At 36.3% G+C, this 22,461-nt stretch overlaps 1 protein-coding gene across 2 annotated transcripts in view; it reads right to left on the reverse strand.

Annotated features, from left to right (window-relative positions):
- Window positions 1–7,894: 7,894 nt before the first annotated feature.
- The window catches only part of SP3 (Sp3 transcription factor), a 59,052-nt gene continuing 44,485 nt past the window's right edge, over window positions 7,895–22,461 (reverse strand). For both annotated transcript variants that reach the window (XM_055121152.1, XM_055121153.1), the window contains 3 exons: window positions 18,228–18,417; window positions 12,297–12,493; window positions 7,895–9,651 (listed from right to left, as the gene is read on the reverse strand). In XM_055121152.1, the coding sequence (XP_054977127.1) occupies window positions 9,335–9,651; window positions 12,297–12,493; window positions 18,228–18,417 (704 nt within the window). In that variant the 3' untranslated portion in view covers window positions 7,895–9,334. The remainder of the gene's footprint in view (window positions 9,652–12,296; window positions 12,494–18,227; window positions 18,418–22,461) is intronic.

Raw genomic sequence — 22,461 nt, forward strand, 5'->3', positions numbered from 1 at the left:
TCTTTGTTCATCTTTTCCAACCAAGATTGAAATCACTAAATGTTAGCAAACCTATCTTCCAACAGAAAATATTCTCTGGCTCTTTCCTAAAAATGTTAAGACAGAGCAAAATATAGTAACATGGTAGTTTAAGAAAAATCTTTATCTGTCCTCTACTCAACGGCTTTTCTTCATAGTCCATCATTTCTGATGGGAGCAACCAGACACAATATCCACTACCAATTTTAATTCTATGGCTTTTTGGGTTTGCTTTTGTTCATCATCATCATCCCATTGATCGAATTTCTCGAGCGGTCTCAGTAACATCTCCATCTGTCCTAGCCCTGAGATTTTAGAAGCCTCTCTTTACTCATCATTTAAAATGCTTTTGCTACATTTTTATATTTAAAAAAAAAAAAACACCTTGCTCCTCATCTGAAGAAAAAAAAAATCAATGTATCAACTAAAGGTCAAACTATGAAACCAGGGGTCTGGAGGAGTAACACAGCAGGATGGGCATTTATCTTGCATGCAACCAACCAGGGCATAAGGGATGCAGAGCATAGCTGGTTGTGGCCCAAAACAAACCCGACTCCTGCCTCCCCCCCAAAAAAAACTATGAAAAAGTCAAATATTTTTCCCTTCACTACACAAAAAGTTCCAGAGTTAAACAGATGCAACAGATGCATGTGTTGGGGCTGAGGGAAGAGAAAAAGAATTTGCTCCCTCTTTTTATAGATGAAATTTATATCTTAAGTGAAAAACTTTGCCAATCTCACATACCCAGTACGTAGCTTGATAAGGATTTTGGAGAGAAGTAAGGAACTTAAAAGCTGGGAACCAGTGAGAAGACAAAAGCCCAATTAGAAAAGAAGAAAAAAAAAAAAGCCCACTTAGCTTTTTTAGAACTTCAACTCCATTTTTGTTAAGCATTTTAAAAGAAAACCATAGTTAAACCTGAGCTTAAATTTTTTTCTACAGTGACCAGAATACAAAGACAATCTACAGAATGGGAAAGGATATTCACCCAATACCCATCTAATAAGGCGTTGATATCAAGGATATATAAGGCACTGGTTGAACTCTACAAGAAAACATCCAACCCCATGAGAAATGGGGCAATGATATGAACAGAAACCTTCTCAAAGAAGAAATCCGAATGGCCAAAAGGCACATGAAAAAATGCTCTTCATCACTAATCATCAGGGAGATGCAGATCAGAACGATGAGATATTATCTCACACCACAGAGACTGGCCCACATCCAAAAGAAGAAAAACAATCAGTGATCGTGCGGATTTGGGGAGAAAGGGACTCTCGCTCACTGCTGGTGGGAATGCTGACTGGTTCAGCCCTTTTGGAAAACAATATGGACGATTCTCAAAAAATTAGAAATCGAGCTCCCATTTGACCCAGCAATACCACTCCTGGGAATATATCCCAGAGATGCAAAAAAGTATAGTAGAAATGACATTCGCACTTGTATGTTCATTGCTGCACTGTTTACAATAGCCAGAGTCTGGAAAAAACCCAAGTGCCCCAGAAGAGATGACTGGTTAAAGAAACTTTGGTACATGTACTGAATGGAATACAATGCAGCTGTTAGAAAAGATGAAGTCATGAAATTTGCATATAAGTGGATCAATATGGAAAGTTTCATGTTGAGTGAAATGAGTCGTCAGAAAGGGACAGACACAGAAAGATTGCACTCATTTGTGGAATATAAAGTAACAGAATGGGAGGCTAACACACAAGAACAGAGATAAGTACCAGGAGGATTGCTCCACGGCTTGCAAGCTGGCCTCACTTGCTGCGGGGAAAGGTAGCTCAGATAGAGAAGGGACCACCAAGTAAAGGGTGCTTGAAGGGCCCGCTTGGGATGGGAGATGTGTGCCAAAAGTAGTCTATAGACCGACCATGATAGTCATTCAATACTTGCATTACAGGTCACAACACCCTAAAGGAGAGAAAAAAGGGAATGCACCTGCCACAGAGGCGGAGGGAGGTGGTGAGTATGGGAGGGATACTGGGAACACTGGTGGTGGAGAACGGGCTCATGTGAAGGGTGGGTACTCGATCATTGTATGACTGAAACTTAAGTACAAAAGTCTGTAAGTTTGTAACTGTACCTCATGGTGATTCATTAAAGAATTAAAAATTTTAAATAAAAGAATATTAAATACTGAAAAAAATTTTCTTCTACTAATATTCAGCAACCTAAAGTGTCATTTTTTTAATCAGAGAAGCATGTCCAACAATGTCCCCAAATTTGACCTGGTCACTTGTCTTTACCACCAAGACAGTGTTGAGACATTTGACATAGAACCTCTTTTTTCACATCTTCCCTCTTTTACCCAAACAAGCTTACTACTGATTTCAAAGATTTAGTATTAGGAAATCCACTTTTCTTGTCTCTTCATTTCCTGTCCTCTTGACAGTTTCCTATGGAGTCTGGTAGTTTCCTTGAGGACTCCTTCCTCCACCAGTCTCCTGAAGTGTCTTGTTCCAAGTCTATCTTCGCTCGGATTCCTTCAGGGCTTGAAATCACCTGCACCTGAATACTGCTGTTTTCTGAGACTGTCAAATTCCAAAAAGATTAGGCCTCACTGGCAGCCATTAGATTCTGAACTCCTTTCCAGTGACAGTCCTTCCTCCTAAACACCTCCCTGCTCAAATTCACCTCACCCATAATGAGGCACTCTATTTTTTTTTTAAATTTTTTATTGAGTCACCATGTGGAAAGTTACAAAGTTTTCAGGTTTAAATTAATGAGGCACTCTAAACTTTGGTTATTAGTGCCTGAGTTAGACCCAGACATCTTCATGCAGAATCCTTCCTCTTCTAAATTTCTGAAGCACTTTGTATCTCACACTAGCCTATACCTAGCATAATGTATGATTATGTACAAATCTATCCAAATGAGTCAAGTGGTCAAATCACTATCACTGTGATTCCAACACTAGATGCAGGTGATTTCACTAAATTAACACATCTATTCCCTAGACATCAACAAACTAATTTATACTGTGCTTCTAATTAGACAGCAGAGTAACTTCTCACTCATGGCAAAAAGTTTTAAACATACTAGTTAGTATAACAAACATTTCTTTTACATTTCCAACAGTTCCACTAACTTAATTCAAACTGCAAATCAAACTGTATATTAACAGGCACCACAACCACTGTATCAATTTAAAGATTTTTCAAACCAAATGCTAATTTAAAAATCATTTATGGGGCCACAGTGATAGTCCAGGAGGTAAGGCCTTGCCTGTGGTTCTTTCAGTTGATCCTGTTTTGAGCCCCAGTAATGCATCTAGTTCCCCAAGTACCACAAGGGGTCACTCCTGAGTACAGAGCCAGAAACAGCCCCTTGGGCACAACCTGCGGTGGTCCCAACACAACACCCCAAAATCACTAAGGTCAGGGAGAATAGCTCAAAGGGTTGAAGTGCATGCTTTACATGCTGGAGTCCACAGTTCAATCCCTGGTACCACGAAACCCCTGAGCACCCAGCCAGCAATGGGGATGGCACAAAATCAAAAAATCATTTCTACAGTGACTAAACGTTTCAAATATTGAATATAGCAACATTAGTAAAATAGAAACTGGGATGCTGAGTATTGATCCTACAACTATTAAGGATCTGAACTACAATTAAGATACTAGCTCTATTTAAGTGATTCAGAGTATATTTTAGAGCCACTTATTACTCAATATGTATTTACTTGCAAATCCCAAAGATCTAGATTTAGGTCTAGTATCTCTGGAGCTAGGCCTGTGTACAGTTTTTAACACTCAAAAATATTTTATAATTTACAATACTGGCTAAGAACCACTGTCTATGAGATATCTGCATGCCTTCAACTTACATGAACATCTTCACTACTTAAGCATTTGTCCGTTTCACTACTTTAGTAACATTTCTGTTACTTACATAGTTATTTCCATTTGTTATATTTGTTAAATGTCTTAAGCACTGAACCATTTTCTCTACTTAAACATGTCTGTTACTTATATGGCACCTAACTTTTTGTAATAGGTGGGTACACCTTTAAATAAGCAAAGTGGGGGTCTCAAGTGAGTACAGTGGTAGAGCACTTGATGTGAAAGCTGCCAGCATGGGCTTGATTCCCAGCACTGCATACAGTCCCCTGAGCACAGCCGGGGTTGATCTATCATGAGCTGAGGGCCAGGAGTAAGCCCTGAGCCCAAATGAGTGTGGTCCCAAAACTCTTAATAAGGCAAAGAGGTAACACAAACAAGTGAGAGACAAAGGAAACGAAGGATTAAACAAAATAAGCTAAGTGGTTTCTGGGTGACTCACTCCTCCTCCCCACCCCTTGAATCGCAAACAGTGAGGCCCTCCGGGTTGCTGGAAGCAAGAATTAAGCTAGCTCACAGCATCATGCCTGTCCTAGAACACTTTATCCATATTCTGGGCCCATTCTTAAAAGGTCCCAAGGAGCAGAGCTGTCAGCAGCTCCACACAGGCAGGAAGCACCAGGGTTTGAGACTCATGATGCCGTCTCCAAAGCCTCTGAATCATTTTTCAGTCATTAAATCTCGTGTCCAAAAAACGAAACCACCTTAAGTGATATTCCCTTTAAAATTACATATAAAGTACAGACCACTAGACTCTACTTAGTAGGGATTATCTGTATGTAAATAAACGAAACATGGCATAGCACTAACACTAGTCTTTACCAAAGAAAGTGACAAAACATCTAGAGTACACAGTCACTGTCATCCCGTTGATACATATAGTATTTTTTTTACAAGTAGAAAAAAAGAGGGGACAGAGTGATAGTACAGTGAGTAGGGCATTTGCCTTGCATAAGACTGACTCAGGTCTGGTCACCAGCATCCCATATGGTCCACCAAGCACTGCCAGGAGTAATTTCTGAGTGCAGAGCCAGGAGTAATCCCTGAATTTCATCAAGTGTGACCAAAAGACGAAAAAAAATAAAGAGCTTTAGGGTAACGATATAATCACATTCTTTGAAATAAAGATCTGGAAAAATAATTTTGAGTATTCACTTCAGTCTTCATGATTACACCTCTTTGTAAAGACCCATTGTTCAATGATTAAGAGGGCACTGAAATTAAAACTGTAAATAACTTTCCAAGATGACATGTTCTTCATTGCATTTACTAAGGAAAAAATATAGAATGATTGTAAACTCAGATTAAAAAAAAGTCTCAGGCAGGAGAAACAGGACAGGGTCAAGACAGCATGCAGCTGACCCTGGTCAATTCCTGACAATACATATGGTCCCTTGAGTACTGACCAGAGTGATCCCTGCATACAGAGAGCCAGGAGTAAGCCAGGAGTACAGCCTCATGGGGTACCGAAAAAAAAAAAAAAAAGGCAGCACCAAGCTTACTGTAAAATAGCAGACTGGCCAAAATACAGGCAGCAAAAAATTTCTCACTCACCACAGTACCCATGTAGAAAGTACTTAGGTTTTATTCCCTCCCCCCACAGGGAAGGAAATAGATAACATGTACTTTAATTGACCCTCGTCTCTTTTTTTCCATCTTAAAATATTCAGATTAATTTTTTTTCTGATAGTTTGCCAAAGTTTATCATGGTTTAGACACAAAAATCCAAAACTAAATTTGTGCAGTGGTTACAGTCTACCTAGCTTTCAAGAGTTCTCATGTAAAGTCAAGTTTTTGATAAATCAAAATCCTGCACTACTTTATCAGGGGATACAAGAAACAAGTTACAAGACTTGGCATTAATAAAACTGATTATGAAAATAATACTTGTAAAGTGGTACTGATAAAAATTACTAGCAACCATTTTCGACAAAGGAGCTGGCTACTGAAATGGGAGTAACAACAGCCTCTTCAACAAATGGTACTGGCAAAACTGGATAAGCATGTGTAAAAGAAATGAAGCTCAATCCATTCCTTACACCTTGTGCAATAATCAATTGAAAGTGGACCAAAGACTTCAAGATCAGACCAGAATCCAGAAAATAAACTGAAGAAAATTTTGTCAGAATGTTTTAAGATTTGAACCTCAAAAGTCTTTTTCAATGATGATTCCAATGGCAAAGGCAACAATAAAAAATAAATAAATGGATCTATACCAAATTAAAAGTCTCTTCATGGCAGAAGACACATATGGCGGAAGACAACCAACTGAATAGAAGAAAATATTTACGCTGAACACATCAGGTAAAGGGTTGATATCCAAGATACATAAAGTACTTACAAAGATCAACAAACAGAAAACAAAAAACAAACACAATTTAAACGTGGGGAGAAAATACGATCAAGATACTTCTCTGAAGAGGAAAGGTGAATAACCAAGAAGCAATGAGAAAGTGCTCATCATCCCTTATTATGAGACAATTCTAAATCAAGAAGACAAGTGAGATTATCATCACACCAGGTAGAATGGCATATATCATAAAAATTAGGAAATGTGTGTTGTCAGGAATATGGTGAAAAAGGAACTCATCCACTGCTTTGAGAATGTTGTCTGATTCAACCCCTATAGAAAACAATAGAGATTTCTAAGACTAGAGCTTCCAAATGACCCAGCAATTCCAAATCTATGTATCCATCTACCCCACAGGACACAAAAATACTCATAGAGAAGGGTATCTGCAGAGCACTGTTCACTACAGTGCTCAGAATAGGTAGGTTATGGAATCAGTCTAGGTACACCATGACAGATAAGTGGCAATGTGGAATATATACACAGTGGAATACTATGAAGCTGCAAGGAATGATGAAATTGGGGCTGGAGATAGAAGGTGCTTTCCTTGAACGTGGATGACCCAGGTATGATCCCCACCTTCCCCTATGATTCTCCCCAGGAATGATTCCTAAGTCTGGAGTGGGCCCCAAATGTAAAAATAGAAGGAATCGCACAATTAACAGTAATTTAGATGGAATTGGAGTTTATCATGTTAAGTGAAGTTGGAAGGACCAACACAGATCTCACTCAGCTGTGGCATACTGAGTAACAGGACAAAGGAACATAAAGTATTAAAAGAGGGATACCTAGATCACCTTTGACTCTAGTGTAAGGAAGAAAGACAAGGAAGGAAAGACACTAAAGACAAAAAGGCAGAAAGTTAACAGGAGCAGGGGCCAGTGACCTCGGGTCTATCAGTGAAGAGATGTGTTTTATCTATATACCTGAATCACAAAAGTCACCACCACTGAAACCAGGAAATCCAAACTACAACAAAACTTAAAAATATAATGTGCCTGTCAAGGAGGCAGGGAACCTGGGAACACTGGTGGTAGGGTTGGTGCTGCAGCATTAGATGCCTGAAACTCAACAATGGGGACGTTTGTAAATCAGAGTACCTTAATGTTTAAAAAGTTGGAGTGATAATACCACAAGCAGGATGCTTGCCTTGTGCATGGCAGACCTGGGCTTGGTCCCCCGAGTCATATATGGTCCCCTAAGCCCTGCTAGGATTGATCCCTGAGCACAAAGCCAGGTAGTGAGCCTTAAGCACAGTCTACTGTGGCCCAAAACCAAACAAAAACTGCTAGAAACAGAAGGGACTGAATTAAAAAGATATGTGAAGTTTTATTTATCAAACTTATTCTTAAACGAAAAATAGTGATGTTATTACACCTATTCTTCTGTAGGGGTGGTGAGGGGGGCTCCTCAGCTCTGTGCACGAGGGTTGTTTTGGCATTGCTTAGGTAATTACATGGAGCTGAGAGTCAAATCCAGGCCTCCTGCTTGCAGAAAAGCCCACTGAGCTCTCTCTCTGGCCCTCATATCCCTTATTTATAAGTAAATGTAATTTAACTATTAGAAATTTTAGTTTGAAATCAAGAATCTACATATAAAAGGCTAAGCTGAAGAACAGTAAAGCACCGATTTTCTTATCCCACACCACTGCAATTTTTAAACGCATAGGAATACAACAAACTCAAAAGAAAAAAAAATAGTGTTTTATTAACTACCACACTGTTATAATACACTTTAAACGTACAATAAGGTAGCCTTTTAATTTGAGGTGGTCTTAAGAATAACAAATGAACAGAATCCCAAATTTCTGAATAGGTGAACTGCTGCAGTTATAGGTATACATTTAAGAAAATTGTATAGCTCTTACAAGACCAGCAATGAAACTTTATTTTGTACATTTTATTAATAATTGAAAATATAAACAATAATTAAAAAATAAAAAGAAAATACAGCATAATAAAAAACATACTTTTCTCAATTAAATGTACTGGATACATATAAATTTTAAGGGAAGAAGCAAAGAAGGAAAATGGTTGATATTTAAGTGCAGACTGACTACCTAGACAAAAAAAAAAGGACTTAAAAAATATCATAAAACCTCTAGTTTTCTATGACTAATATCCATATGGTTGGAGTATCGTCACTATGGAAGTGATTTTGTTATGTTTGCATATGTTATACTTTATTGGTAATTTACATGATGGCTTTTAAGGCCCTGGCAGACATATGGTTTTGGAAACAAGATTCAAAGAAAAGAAAAAAAAAAAAAATCACTGCTAAGACGCAATACACCTTAATTTTTTTTTTTTTGGTCCTCCAATATTCAAGGAAAGGGATAATTCACTATAATATTTTCTCACCATCCAAATGCCTCAACCTATACATTTTTTTAACCTTTTTAAAACATTGGTTATATTGCCCAACTTCATTGCTCAAATAATATTAACAAGACATTATTTTGGCAAATTAAATCTTAAACATGGCTTTTCAACAGGATTTAAAAGGTGACTATCCCTAGAGTTCCATGTTAAAATGTAGTTTTCAAAATCTTACAACAGTAATGCTTAAAATATTGTACATAGTTAACCTAATTAAAATAATTAGCTTCAAAATGACAAATTGATAAGCTAAGTAAAGCCTACACTATGTAACATTTGCTTGGAAACTTGATTTGTCAGTTATGCATAATAAAAATTCCAGTCATCAAGAAAATTACAAAATTTTTTTTATCATAACATGATTTCTTTCACCCACCAACTTTTTTTATCTTACAATAGATAAATACCAACATGTTCTCATTTTTACACTAAACCACACAGGATTGATGCATTTGGTTAGACTACCATTCGCATTGTTAAATTCAATTTTCTCTTTATATAACTTGGTAAAATTTCATTTCTTCTAGATTCCAAAAGTACCTACAAAACCCATGCAATTTTACCATTTTTAATATACTATGGAATATCATACAAAGTAAGGCATTTCAGTGTCATGTATAACCAAGTTACTGTCAATCCAAAAATTTTTGCACATCAATAAAAAGATATCTAAGAACTTAGGAACAATATTCTTCTCACTACTGTATAAAAATAACCACAATGAATAAGTATTTGTGTAATATTTACTCCATTGTCTCATTTCCAGAAACTGTGACAAGCTGTAAAGGTATTTCAGTGTTGGTAAGGATATCTTGATTGCTGGTGGTGGAAGTATTAACAGTTCCTATCCCTGAAACAGAACCTTGTTGAATATTTGCAAGGATAAGTGTTGTTCCTCCTGCAGTAATCAAAGTATCATCTCGTGCAGTTTCCACAGATGCCAGCACTGTACTGCTAGAGTGAATACCTTTTTTATTCTGATGTGTTTTAATATGTTTGGCAAGGTGGTCACTTCTCATAAAGCGTTTTGAACATTCTGGACAAACAAATTTCTTCTCACCTGTTAAGAAAAGGAAAAAAAGATTACTTAAGTTCTTCAAGCTCAGCACTAAACAGAATGGTCCCTGAGAAAGCAAGCCAATAAGTGACAGGGGTAGAGAGCAGAGTTAAAACTGCATCTATTTCATGAGCTGTCCAATTTATACCAAGATTTCTCTCCTGTAATACTTCTCCTCAAAATAAACCCATTACCTTGCTTACTGAAGAAATCTTGAAGCAATCTTCAAACTTTTAAGTTAATAATTAGCTAAGATTTAAATTATGCTAACAGTACATAAAATCGTAACTTCAAAATCTGCTAATAGTTTGAAGCTTTTTGAAAGATGTTACAAGATACCAGCTTTAAAAAAAAAAAGGATCAGTAAAGAAGTCTTAGGGCCAAAGTGATAGGGAATTTGCCTTGCACACAGCCGACCCGGGTTCAATCCCCAGCATATCATATGGTCCCTTGAGCACCACCAGGAGTAATTTCTGAGTGCATAGCCAGGAATAATCCTGAGCATTTGCCATGTGTGACACCCTCTAAAGAAAGCCAAAATAAATTGAAAAAAAAGTTCAAAGAAGTAATATATTTAAGATATGAACATGTCATATCTAAATACTAAACCTTCAGGGGCAGAAGCAGTAGCACAGCGGGTAGGGCATTTGCCTTGCACGCAACCGACCCAGGTTTGATTCCCAGCATCCCACATGGTTCCCCGAGCACCACCAGGAGTTACTCCTGTGCACTGCCAGGTGTGACCCAAAAAGCAAAAATAAAATAAAATTAAATTTAAAAAATACTAAACCTTCAACCCTCAACTATGAATTCAAGAAACAACATAACATGTCCAAATAAAACTGAGAATAATGGATTTGGCTAGTTGTTGAATTTCAGTTTAAATTACCAAGAAAAAGTCTGATATATGAAAAGTTTAAGAGCTGTTGCCTAAACTTAATTTCCAGATTTTTTGTTTTGCTTTGGCTGGGTTACACCCAGCGATGCACAGTTACTCCTGGCTCTTCACTCAGGAATTACTCCTGGCAGTGCTCAGGGAACCATATGGGATGCTGGGAATCGAACCCACATCAGCCGCGTGCAAGGCAAAAGCCCTACCCACTGTGCTATTGCTCCAGCTCCAATTTCCAGTGTTTAACAACTCAATTCTATTATGTTGAAAGCCCGCTATTGGAAGGTAAAGCAAGAGATGATGAGACAAATACGCAAGTCCAATATTTTCTTCAAAATGTCTCTTATCCCACCTCTACTGCTCAAGTCCTCATCAGATCTCATGCTTAAGCTGAACTTAATGATTTCCTTCTCTTTGCCTCTCCAATCCAATAAAACAAAGGCAAGCAAATATTCCTTACATGAAAAACTTTATTACGGTACAAAATGGGTGAGAAAGCAAGAGTTACTTTTAGGTAACTAGCTGGTTGAGTCTCACCGTTAACCACCTTACAAGAACATCTATGATGTGGTTCAATCCTAGTTAACAGAAATGTGTCATTAAAACCTCATCTCTACTTATGTCTAATGGCTCTCACCTATTCTTCTCACATACTATTCTATTCTTCTGAGAAGGTATTTCCGAAAGTTTCTTTTGGAACATTAATCCTGAGAGGTGCTCCATGGTTAATGACACAGTGATCAAAGGAGGTTAGGATGTGCTACATACACTATACCTCCCACTTTAAGAGAGGTGAACAATAGTGTTCATTAACATTCGTCTAAAAGTACCACCAGGTGCTGTCCTGAAGGTGCTTGTAGTACCCTACTATTCTAAGTTTCCCACACTTGCTTGATTATGAATCAATTTTAAAACTTTTTAAAAGTATTCCTTTTTGTTATCCTTATATTCAAATTAACTGAAATTCTATTATAGGACAGAATTTATGTTTCATCTGTTTATGTTTCACCTACTGCTCAAGTCCCTTTCTATGACAAGCAACAATGATCTTTGCCTTTCTGGGTGTATTCAAGAGTAGAATGAACCCTATTTTCCCCTTTTCTTTACCTAACACATGCATTTGCCTATACTGTTTTGAATCTGTTTTAAACAGTTAAGCTCACTCATTAAGCTCATCTGCTTGGTGAGGGGAAAAAAGTGAAACATCTAATTTGTGTTTTTATCACATGCTTCATGGAATAATTTAATATTTAAAGTCAATGTAGGAGACGTAAAGCATAATCAGAAAGAGTTTTACTTAATCTAACAGAGTACTTGGATTTGAATCAAGCTCTAAGAAACTTCAAAATCCTTTGCTCTATTTCCTACCAAGCTGTCTTGGGGTTGCAAATACATACTCTACATAATATTCAATTCTCCAGTATTAAGCACAGATAAACACCTGGATCATTTAATAGTACAAGGAGGACATTATCTCCTAAGTTTCATTAGACTTCAGTTTGAATCATTCCTAGTTCATTTCAGAGAACCACATTACATGAAAATAATTTCAAAGTTATTATGCTTAAATGTCTTCCACTTAACTCACAGATATGAAAATGAGAGGTGCTTTTTATTTTAAAACTTGCGTTACCAAACATAAAAATGTAATTGACCCACATTTTTAAAAAATTCACCTCGGCGAGGTACGCTAAAAAAATTTCAAGTTAGCATGTAGCTCTACAACTCGTTTTTATTAAAAGTAAATATTAGTAACCTGTATGTGTTCTTCTGTGCCTCTGTAATTCATCACTTCGAGTAAATCTTTTACCACAGAACATCCAATTACAAACAAAAGGGCGCTCCCCAGAATGCCAACGAAGATGAGCTCTCAGATGTGAGGTCTTCCCATAGACTTTGCCACATCCTGGTATATGACAAATGTGTTGCTTCTTTTTCCCAAGATTGGTACCTCTAAAAAAGCACACAAAATAATAAATTTAGATTAAAATATTCAAATGAATGTCTTATCACTTATATACACATACTGAATTTCAAATATAAACCTTCTTCAGCTGGAGATCAATCAGAACCAAGACCATTAAAATTTAATTCTTCTCAAACAAGTTTCATATATATATTCCGGAATAAATGTTGATTGCTGTCCAAATGTAAATATATTTCAAGAATCATATAATTTAAAAGGCTACTTCATACACTAAAAAATTTAAAAGAACTTTATACATCTGTCAGAACCATTAAAATCCTATACATATGCCCACTCCAATTATCCGTATGGGACACTAAATGTCTTTTTTTTTTTTAATTCAAAGTCACAATGTCAGTTAACTTAAAAAGTAAATAAACCAAGAAAGCATGAATAATTGCAAGTACATTAAAGATAGATAATATCTTAAGCGTATTTCAAAGTATCATAATTTAAGCATAACCATTCATACAATGTATGGCCACATCCTGAATATACACTGATTTGGAGAAAAGTCAAAGAAAAAAATTCTAGACAAAGTTATTGTCTTAGTTCCTTTGACAATATATGAAATAAACATAACTCAAAATCATATTTACAGTTAAAATTTCTCCTATTATTCATGCAATGACCTTAAAATTATACATTAGTGATAATAAAATACAGTTTCTCCACATCACAAAGTCTGACATTTGTTACATATCAGCATTCAATACCAAGAACGGGTTTGGGAGATATGCACTTAGAAGGGTGAACAAAGTTATCTTAGCCTAAGAAAAAACATTAATTTCTTTTATTCCACCAGAGATATCCAAACAGTATTAAACACTACTTAAAATGTTGTATCTCAAGCGTTTAAAAATTTTGGCTAGTTAATGAATAAAATAACTTACAAGTTTATAAAAGACATGACAGTTTTGACATGACATTATATAAATTTTGCCATGTCTGAGATTAAAGGGAAAAATATAATTTAAAACCCTCCAATTTCCAATCCTCCCCCAATCTCAAAGTATACGTATATAAACCTTTCCTAAGCCTGCAAATCCTCTTGTACACAATAAACCTGTTTTTCAAATTTTACTGGAAAATGCATATTTCCCCACATTTATATTTTAATGTACTCACACTCAGTAGCATGTGAAATTGCCATAGGACAAACAGTGCTAAACGGTGCAGTGCTGGCTGTTAGGTGCCATAGGTGTTCTGAACAGGGAGACATCAATGTGGGCTCCAGTAGTTAGAGAAGGCTTCGTGGAGGAGGTGGGTAGGATTTAGATAGAAAGGAGGGAAGGCATTCCAGGCAGAGGAATAGCATAAGTAAAGACAAGGAGGAGTCATGCTGTTGTCTCAAGGGCAAGGATGTCATAATCTAACACAATTCTAATTTCTGCTCCAGTCCACCCCCAATTTCTACAAGAGTTGTGTGAAACAGGTTTTTCTGGCTCACCTGCAATGCCAAAGTCTTAAGCAAAGACAATTTTTCCCCATTCAATTTAGTTATTTAACTTTTATTCTCTAATATTCCAAAGAAATAAAGCAATTGTGTGTGAATACTGGTGTACAAACCAATTTTTTTCATATTATGTTCACCACAGCAATTTCACAGAGAATCTAATTCAATTCATTCAGTACTCTTAATTAAGACTTGTTGCCTCTCTTCCAAGCCTATACTCTGACAAACTACTCAGCTTTTATAAACCCAAAAGCACCATTTTAATAACTTAGCAAGAATTAGCTTAAGAGTACTAACAAAACACGAATTATAACTAATTATAGCAACAAATCTGGGTTCTTAAAGAACCAAGAAGCCAGGGAAAGATCTTTTTAATTCAAGTGTAAGAAAAGGAGAAACTGTCACTGTTTGAAAATGGGATTGGTATCTAAAGAAAGAAAAAGTGGGCACCAGGTGAATTTAAAGGGAAAACCCAAACCCAGGTTTAAGGTACTGCCTAAAAATGAAATGCTATACAAGGTAAGTTCTATATGCACTAGAAATGAATTTATGGTATGTGATGTAAAGAAAAGAAAAGAACTCAAGTGAATTTCTCAACAAAATAGATAATAAAAGATTTAGCCATACATTTTTCTCCTGATTTACATAACCATACCACCAATACTCCCTTATATACCTGGAAAGACTACTTTCAATTTCCATTCTTCAATGGCTAAATTTGCTCCAATAGTGTAATAATGTTAAGATAAAGTGCTACAGAATAAAGCTAAATTCTAGGCAGCGGAACTATAAAAAGCTAAATCAATCTTTCTTTTGTTTAGAATGAAAAACAGGACACAAATGTAAATGTTAACAGAAGAAAATAGATTATTTTTGTACTCAGGCCACACCTAGCAATGCTTAAAGGTTACTCCTGGCTCTGCACTCAATTACTCCTGGCGGTATTTAGGAGACCATACTGGATACAGGGGTTCAAATCCAGGTTGGCCACAAGCAAGGCAAGTGCTGTAACCATTGTACTACCGCTCCGGCCCCCAGGAGAAAAAACATTTGACAAAAAAAGTAATTATAAAAATATGGACTGATGAGGGGCTGGAGTGATAGCACAGTGGGTAGGGCATTTGCCTTGCACGTGGCCAAACCGGGCTCGATTCCCAGCATCCCATATGGTCCCGTGAGCACCGCCAGGAGTAATTCCTGCCAGGAGTAATTCCTGAGTGCAGAGCCAGGAGTAACCCCTGAGCATTGCTGGGTGTGACCCAAAAAGCAAAAAATATATATATATATATATGGACTGATGATTAATCCAAACAAGATTCATGCCTTCAAAATTTCTTTTACTTTATTCAAGTTATTGGTCTCTTACACAATTAAAAAGCTTCTGAAAGCTGGTACTGCCCAATACTGGCTAAATATCTGAATAACAACATTTTATTAATTATATTGCATACTTTGCTCAAAAGGATAATCAAACAAAACAAAGTTTTGATTGAAACTGCCCCTTCTATCTCCACTCACCCTACTTTTTAAAAGAAAACAGCTAAGGAAAGAACAGCCAAAGTTTGAAAAATCTTTAATTATCACCTACTTTACCTCTAGGATATTTTTATTTACTTTGCTATCCTTTTATTAATTAGATACAGTAAATGTCAAACATACAGTAGTGCCCTATCATGCACATACAAGTTGAATTTGGGGGAATAACCTTTAAAAAACTCATTTTCTTACAGTTTTTAATTTTTACTGCTTAAAACAAGCAATTTAAAAACGAATTCACAGTGGTCTAGAAAAATATGTGAATATTTTTATAATCCTTGGGCTAGGCAAGACTTTTAACAGCATAACAAGTAATTCGTAAAGCAACAACTAATTAACTGAAACTATGACTTGCAAACTCAAAATGCTATTTACCTAACAATGTATTTTGCAAACCACTGACAAAGTTCAATGTGAAAGTTGAGAATACCTGCATCTGTGACAGTTAAACACACAAACTAACAGATTCACAAGACAAACAATTCACATTAAAAATACTAAAATGGCAAAATATACCCCCCAAAATCCAATCTCATAACCAAAAATAAGCTATATAAAGCAATGTTAAGGTATTCTTTTCTGTTTGATAGGCTTTAAAGAGTTTTTCAGTGATGAAACTTTATATAGGCAAGATTGTAGAAAAGCAAATATCCTCATACACTATAATGGAAAAATAAATTGATAACTTCCAAAAGAAAGCTCCCTTTGATATAATCAATTCCATTTCTGCCACCATATACTGATGAAATAAGCATGCAAAGATGTGTAAGGATTACAGTGCAAGCGAACTACTAATAAAAATATCAAATTCTTACACAACAAAATTCTTATCCTTACAACAGAAAAGCATGATCTATTAAAAAAACTGATGCAGACTCCATAGACTAAGAAATATGGTCACAAAAATTTTCACAGAAAGAGTAGACATGTAAACATTGGGAGTAGATGCTTCGATTTTGAAATGCCTACATTGCTGATGACAGGTGTAAAGAAACAGTGATTATCTTGAAGTACAAGTAAGATATTAGTATTCTTTTAAATATTCCTTACTTTATACGTTAGTCTAACATAAATTTAATTTTTTCCTAATAGTAAAATATAAACCAGAACCCTTAAACTTTCATAAATTGTTCATAAGTTTCTCTAAAATGAAAGTCAATTTCCAAAAAGCCATTGCCTAACCAGAATTCCACACTACACACAAACTGACCAAAACATTTCCAAGAATAAAATTTCAAGTTACCAATAAATATCTGAGAATAGATGCAGAAGCAAAATTAACTTGGGTGGCAGTATACAAATTAAGGCTCTGATTTATAAACTGCGTCCAAAGACCAGTTATTTAAACTTTTCTATGCCTGACATATAAAATTGCCTAGCAGTCATTTTTTTAATGGTTTAATCCATGGGGAGCAAGTGAAAACCACTATTGTGAAACACAGTAAGCTCCCAACATTAGTAGTTAGTAGTCATTATTATTACTGCAAATGGGTTGGCCAATGTGTAAGTCAACAACAGAACCAACTCAAAACAGGGTCTATTATATCAATACATTCCTATTATGTATTAATGAAATGTTTTGTCCACAGTATTTAAGTATATGCAGTGCGTTTCTGAAAGAAGTATGCTAAAATGTTAACTTTGGTAATTTGGTTAGCATGTCTTCAGAGTTCTTTCAGTTTTTGCTCTAAATATTTCAAAATTACAGAGAAAAGAAGTCGTGGCTATTAAATAAATCCCCTTATTGAAGACTTCTCTCATGCTGCTTTTGGGCCACAGCGGGCAATGCTCAGGACTTACTACTGACTCTCTGCTGGGACATCACTGTTGGTAGGGCTTGAAGGACCATACGGGGATGGGGGATCAAGCCATACAGACAGCATACAAGGCACCTTACCCACTATAAAAACTCTCCAGTCCCTTAAAGACGTCTCATTTTTAAGAAATATATTCTTACCCATTTCGTGGTTTTCACCTTCATTCTACTTTGTCTGATGTTAACACATTACTATCCAAATTTTCTTTTTAACATTTGCCTTATCTCGTGCCACATTTTAAAAAATTTCTTATCATTTATCTTCAACATTCCTATGTCAATTTGAGGTGCTCCTTATCAACCTAACACATTTTATTTTGTAAATCTGTTGAGTCCCAATCTTAATTAAGCACAATTCGTTCATATTTAACATAATTACTGATGTTCTGCATTTATTCCTATTTGTCATAATCTTAATATTTATTTTTTTAAATAGAGAATTGAAACATTACAGCTTCACTTTGTAAAAATTTTCATCATTAAGGCTCATTGTTCACTTCTGCAAAAATAAAAATGCGTATGCTTTATCAAATACTGCTGAACTTATTTTTGTTAACTGCTATTCTCAAGTCAAGAATCAACTTTTTGTCTATATTAAGTAACATCCCACTGCTGCTTTGCAAACATGCTGATTTCTGATAAAGACTTGTTAAAGGGCATGCTACACTTACCTATTTATTTTTTGCAAACTAAGCTATTTTAAAGTAAATTATTTAGCTCTAAAAAGATGATTCCATGTAATTCATTCACTTTTTCTACCACATTTATATACAGATATACACACAAAATGGTCATGTCATGAATAATTTCCCAAAAGTGACATGGCATAATATTTTTTTTAGATTAGGATGACAACATTAGAACTCTTGGGGGAAGGGGGTCCACAGGAGAGGGGAATGTTATGTATGCATACCTCCCACCACCTTCTTTACAGTTGGGACAGGTGCAAGCTACCCTCCGAAGTCTTTTTCCTTCTTGATGTTGTTGGTCCCCTTCATCTACCACTTGTACTCTTAAGTGTGTTAGATCACTGGTATTCAATGTAGAATCACCACTGAGCTGCCACTCTTCAGGATCAGGTTCTTCTTCCTTGATCCTAATATCTAAGGAAAAAACAAATAGATAAGAATCAATCCATTGGCCCAAAGACATAGCAGAAGACCTGAATCTCTCTAAGGTAAAGTGAATAATACGTAAAAGTCAAAAATCGTGTGTGGAGCATGCTCCTTATATTTTATTCTAAATATCAGAGATAAAGGAAAAACGGAAATAAAGACAGCTTGAGATTTTGCTTATCATTCAGACTTATTTAAAAGAAGCAGGTAATATTTCTTTAAGCAAGTAAAGCTGTAAGACAAAAACAATCTCTAACTTCTATTATAGTTCATTTAGTCAAGAAATCCAATAGTTCAGACTGGAACAAATTTTAATGTCTTAAACCTCTTTTACAACCTGCATTAATTATGCCTACCTGTAGACATTATCTGAATACAAAAGAAGGTGTTCACTTCAGAATGTTAGGCATTAAAGCCAACAATTAATAAAGTATCTGTAACAGACACAGCATCACTGCAGAAGGAGGTAAGGAAGCATGAGAAAAGCTTCTCTTTTTAAAACAAAATGAGCATGATTTAAGAGTGACTGTAGCAGGAGTTATATTATTTTCTAAATAGAGTCAAACATCCCTACTTTCTATAGGGATACATTTTTTCTATGTGATTCAAAATGTTTTATTTCTCATAGTTCTTTAACCAAAACATATTTTGTTTAAAAAAAACAATTCAAGATTTAGAATGAACAATGAACCTAACCTTAGCCTTTGGCTTTTAATGTGGCTGGCTATAAATTTCCACATTCGAAAAAACTTTGTATAAACAGACACCTTAATAGAAAACATTATCTTAGATTCATTAGTCACAATATCATGTGGTAAACATAGTCTTGAAGAACTATCTTCATATAAATGTGAAGGGCCTGAAGGATGGCACAGTGGCAAAAGGGCCTGCCTGGGGCCAAAGAGAAAGGTCAAAGGGTTGGAGCACAAGCTTAGTACGTGGGAATCTTGGGATCAATACGTGGTAGCTCCATATCCCTTTCTTCCCTTCACCCCACCCAGCCCATACTGCCTGAAGCAAACCCAAGCACCAATATATAAGAATCCCCACAACCAAAGTGTCTTATAAGAAGAAGGTTACAAACTCAAACCCTGGTGCCATCTACATGGACCAAGCACAATCCCAACAGCTCTTTGCAACCCAGTAACACAACAAAGTGCAATATCTGGAGCAACACAGCTAGCTTTATGCCAGCATCACAACTCAACTGTGCATCATGCAGTAAACACCACAGCTAAAAACACAGGAGAAACCAACCTTGTATTTCTGGGGTCATGGGTCCTATCCCCAATGTAGTGTGCAGACATATACATACAGCAAAAACACTGTAGTTCAGGGAGATGGTTCAAAGGGCAGGAGCACATGCTTTGCGTATGGGAGACCCAGGCTCAATTTCTAATACACGTGACTTCCTGAGCACTGACATGTCTGTGGCCCAAAATATGAAAAAGCTACCAACCACTGTGATCAGGAGTAAATGTGTTCCCCGAGCCCCGCCAGAAGTCACTACAACCAGGATGTGCATGACATATAAAGGAGTGTGATCCCAGGAGAACACTATAATCATGCATGCATGTGAATCCTGTTTATCACAACAGCAACAAGAATAAAGAGAAGGTGGAAAAATAATCAAACTTGTCTGCTTACTACCTCCTGAACTAGTAGTACTAATGGGAAAACTGGAAGTTAAAATTAAAATTTAAAGTACTACAAACAGTAGCAACAGGGAGAGCACTTGCCTTGCACACAACTAATCTGGATTCAATCCCTGGCACCCCATATGGTTCCTGAACACCACTAGGAGTGATCCCTAAGTGTGGAGATGGGTGTAAGCCATGGGCAGGGCCAGGTGTAGCCAGCCCTAAAACAAAAATAATCAAAGTAGTTGAAGAGAAATAATAATAATCGAAGGAGCTGAAGAGACATTCACAAGGGTTAAGATGTTTGCCTTGCATGTGACTGACCTCAGTGTAATCCCCAGCATCACATATGGTCCTTTGAGCACACAGTCAAAAGTAGCTACTGAGCACCACCAGTTATGGCCCAAAAACCAAGTAAGTTTATTATTTTACTAAAACCAATAATTGGACGATGGGGAAAGCCCATGGAAAGAGAGGACTTTGACCTGTACCACAAGGTAAATGATGCTTTTTAAAGAGACAAAGAGTTCAGGTGGAAGTAATGAAGGACAATTAAAGAATTAAAGGTTGATGACCATCTCTGAACTGTAAAACACAGATGATAGTCATAAGCTAGAGCTCAGGAAAAGGTCTACTGTGCTAGAGACATATCAGATATTAACATGTGCAGATTTGTATAGCTATCTAAAAAAGTAGATTAAGGTGCCAGAGAGATTGTACAGCAGGTTAGAGTGCTTGCCTTACATGAGGTTGAGCCGGGATCAACTCCCAGCACACCATATAATCCCCCATACCCTTCAGGAGTAAACACTGAGCACAGAGCCAGAAGTAAACCCTGAGGACAGCTGGACCTAAGCAACAACAAAGTAGGTTAGATTACTCAAGAACCATGAACAGAATGAGAAGATAAAGTAGGAGAAAAATTTGTAAGGACTATAAATATTTAAGGAACAGATAGAAAAAGGAGAAACCTGCAAAGAAAGGAGGTAACCAGAAAAATGTGTCAAACTAAAAGAAAGAAGATGCTTCAACAAAGTGGTCAACATCAAACACTATAGATAAGGGGGTTAAAAAAAAAAGAACATGAGAAAGAAATTAGAAAGTAACTGTTAAAGTAACAACTATAATCTGTTCAAGAAATCTAACTTCAGAGAAATACAGCAGTGTGAGTCTAATGGGAACCAAAGAAGAGTTGGGGAGGGAGGGAGTGAGGGGGTAGTAGTATTTTAGTTTTAAAAGTAAGAAAGACTTAATCATGTTTAGATGCTTATGAGAAAAATCCATTAGAGAAGAAAACAGGACTGACATCCTTAAACCAGGAGAGGGTAGTCATACAGAGCACTTACAGGATCAGCCAACAGAGCACAGTCACCATTTCCTCTCTATTACATGAGAAAGAAAAAATAAAGCATAAGCACTGATCAAATAAACACTTACCTCCTGTGTGTTACAAACTCTGCTATAACCCAAATGCAGAGAAAATCTGATAGTTGGAAATTAAGGAGAACAGATTTCTATTTTCTAGCTATCAGATCAAATAAAATTGTATACACACATATATAAAATTATTCTAGATGTCCCTTTATGATCACCTCTATCATTGTAACAAAAACCCTTTTTGGTACTTAACAAATAGAATGCCGTGCTAATTTTTACAAGTTAAAAGAAAAGGCATGTGAAATCATCCAGAGTTAGGTAAATTTTAGTCTATAATAAGCACTATCGTCAGAAGTTTTACTTTTAAAGTTGCTAATCAAATATTTTTTTGGCAAGAGAGCATGAAAAAGGGAGGGTAAAACATTAGTATCAAAAATAAATAATGGTGAGGGTGGGGAATAGGATGGGGCGGGAGGGAGGGTTGACACTGGGACAATGGTGGAGAGAAGTAGACACTAGTAAAGGGAAGATGCTGGAATGATATATGCAACTCTACCATTAGCAGCAGTATAAACTACGGTGCCTAATATAAGATTTTTATTTTTTAAAAATGAAGAATTTTAGAGACTGAATACTTAAAAGCACAGACAACAAAAGCAACAGGTGAGAGACTGGAATGAAATGTGACCAGTATTCCATGGGGGTGAGGGGGAGGATTGTAGGGCATTTCACACCTTACTGCTAATTTTATCTTACTAGAACCTGTATGTTTAATGACTGTATCATGGACATAGTTATTTGCAACTTTATTTCCTTTCTTACTGAACCTGCATACAAAATGGGCACATGACTAACCACACCCAAGCTGAACACATCTTTTTCACCCACCAAACCTTTTGCATCTCCTAGATGATAAGAGCACAAGTTTCTAACTGCAAGTTATCAATAGCTACTAAGTATCATCAATCCAGGCTTACATTTTCATTAATCCATCATCTACATAGCTTGCAAAATT

Source organism: Sorex araneus, chromosome X, assembly GCF_027595985.1.
Source record: "Sorex araneus isolate mSorAra2 chromosome X, mSorAra2.pri, whole genome shotgun sequence".
Classification (NCBI taxonomy): Eukaryota; Metazoa; Chordata; class Mammalia; order Eulipotyphla; family Soricidae; genus Sorex; species Sorex araneus.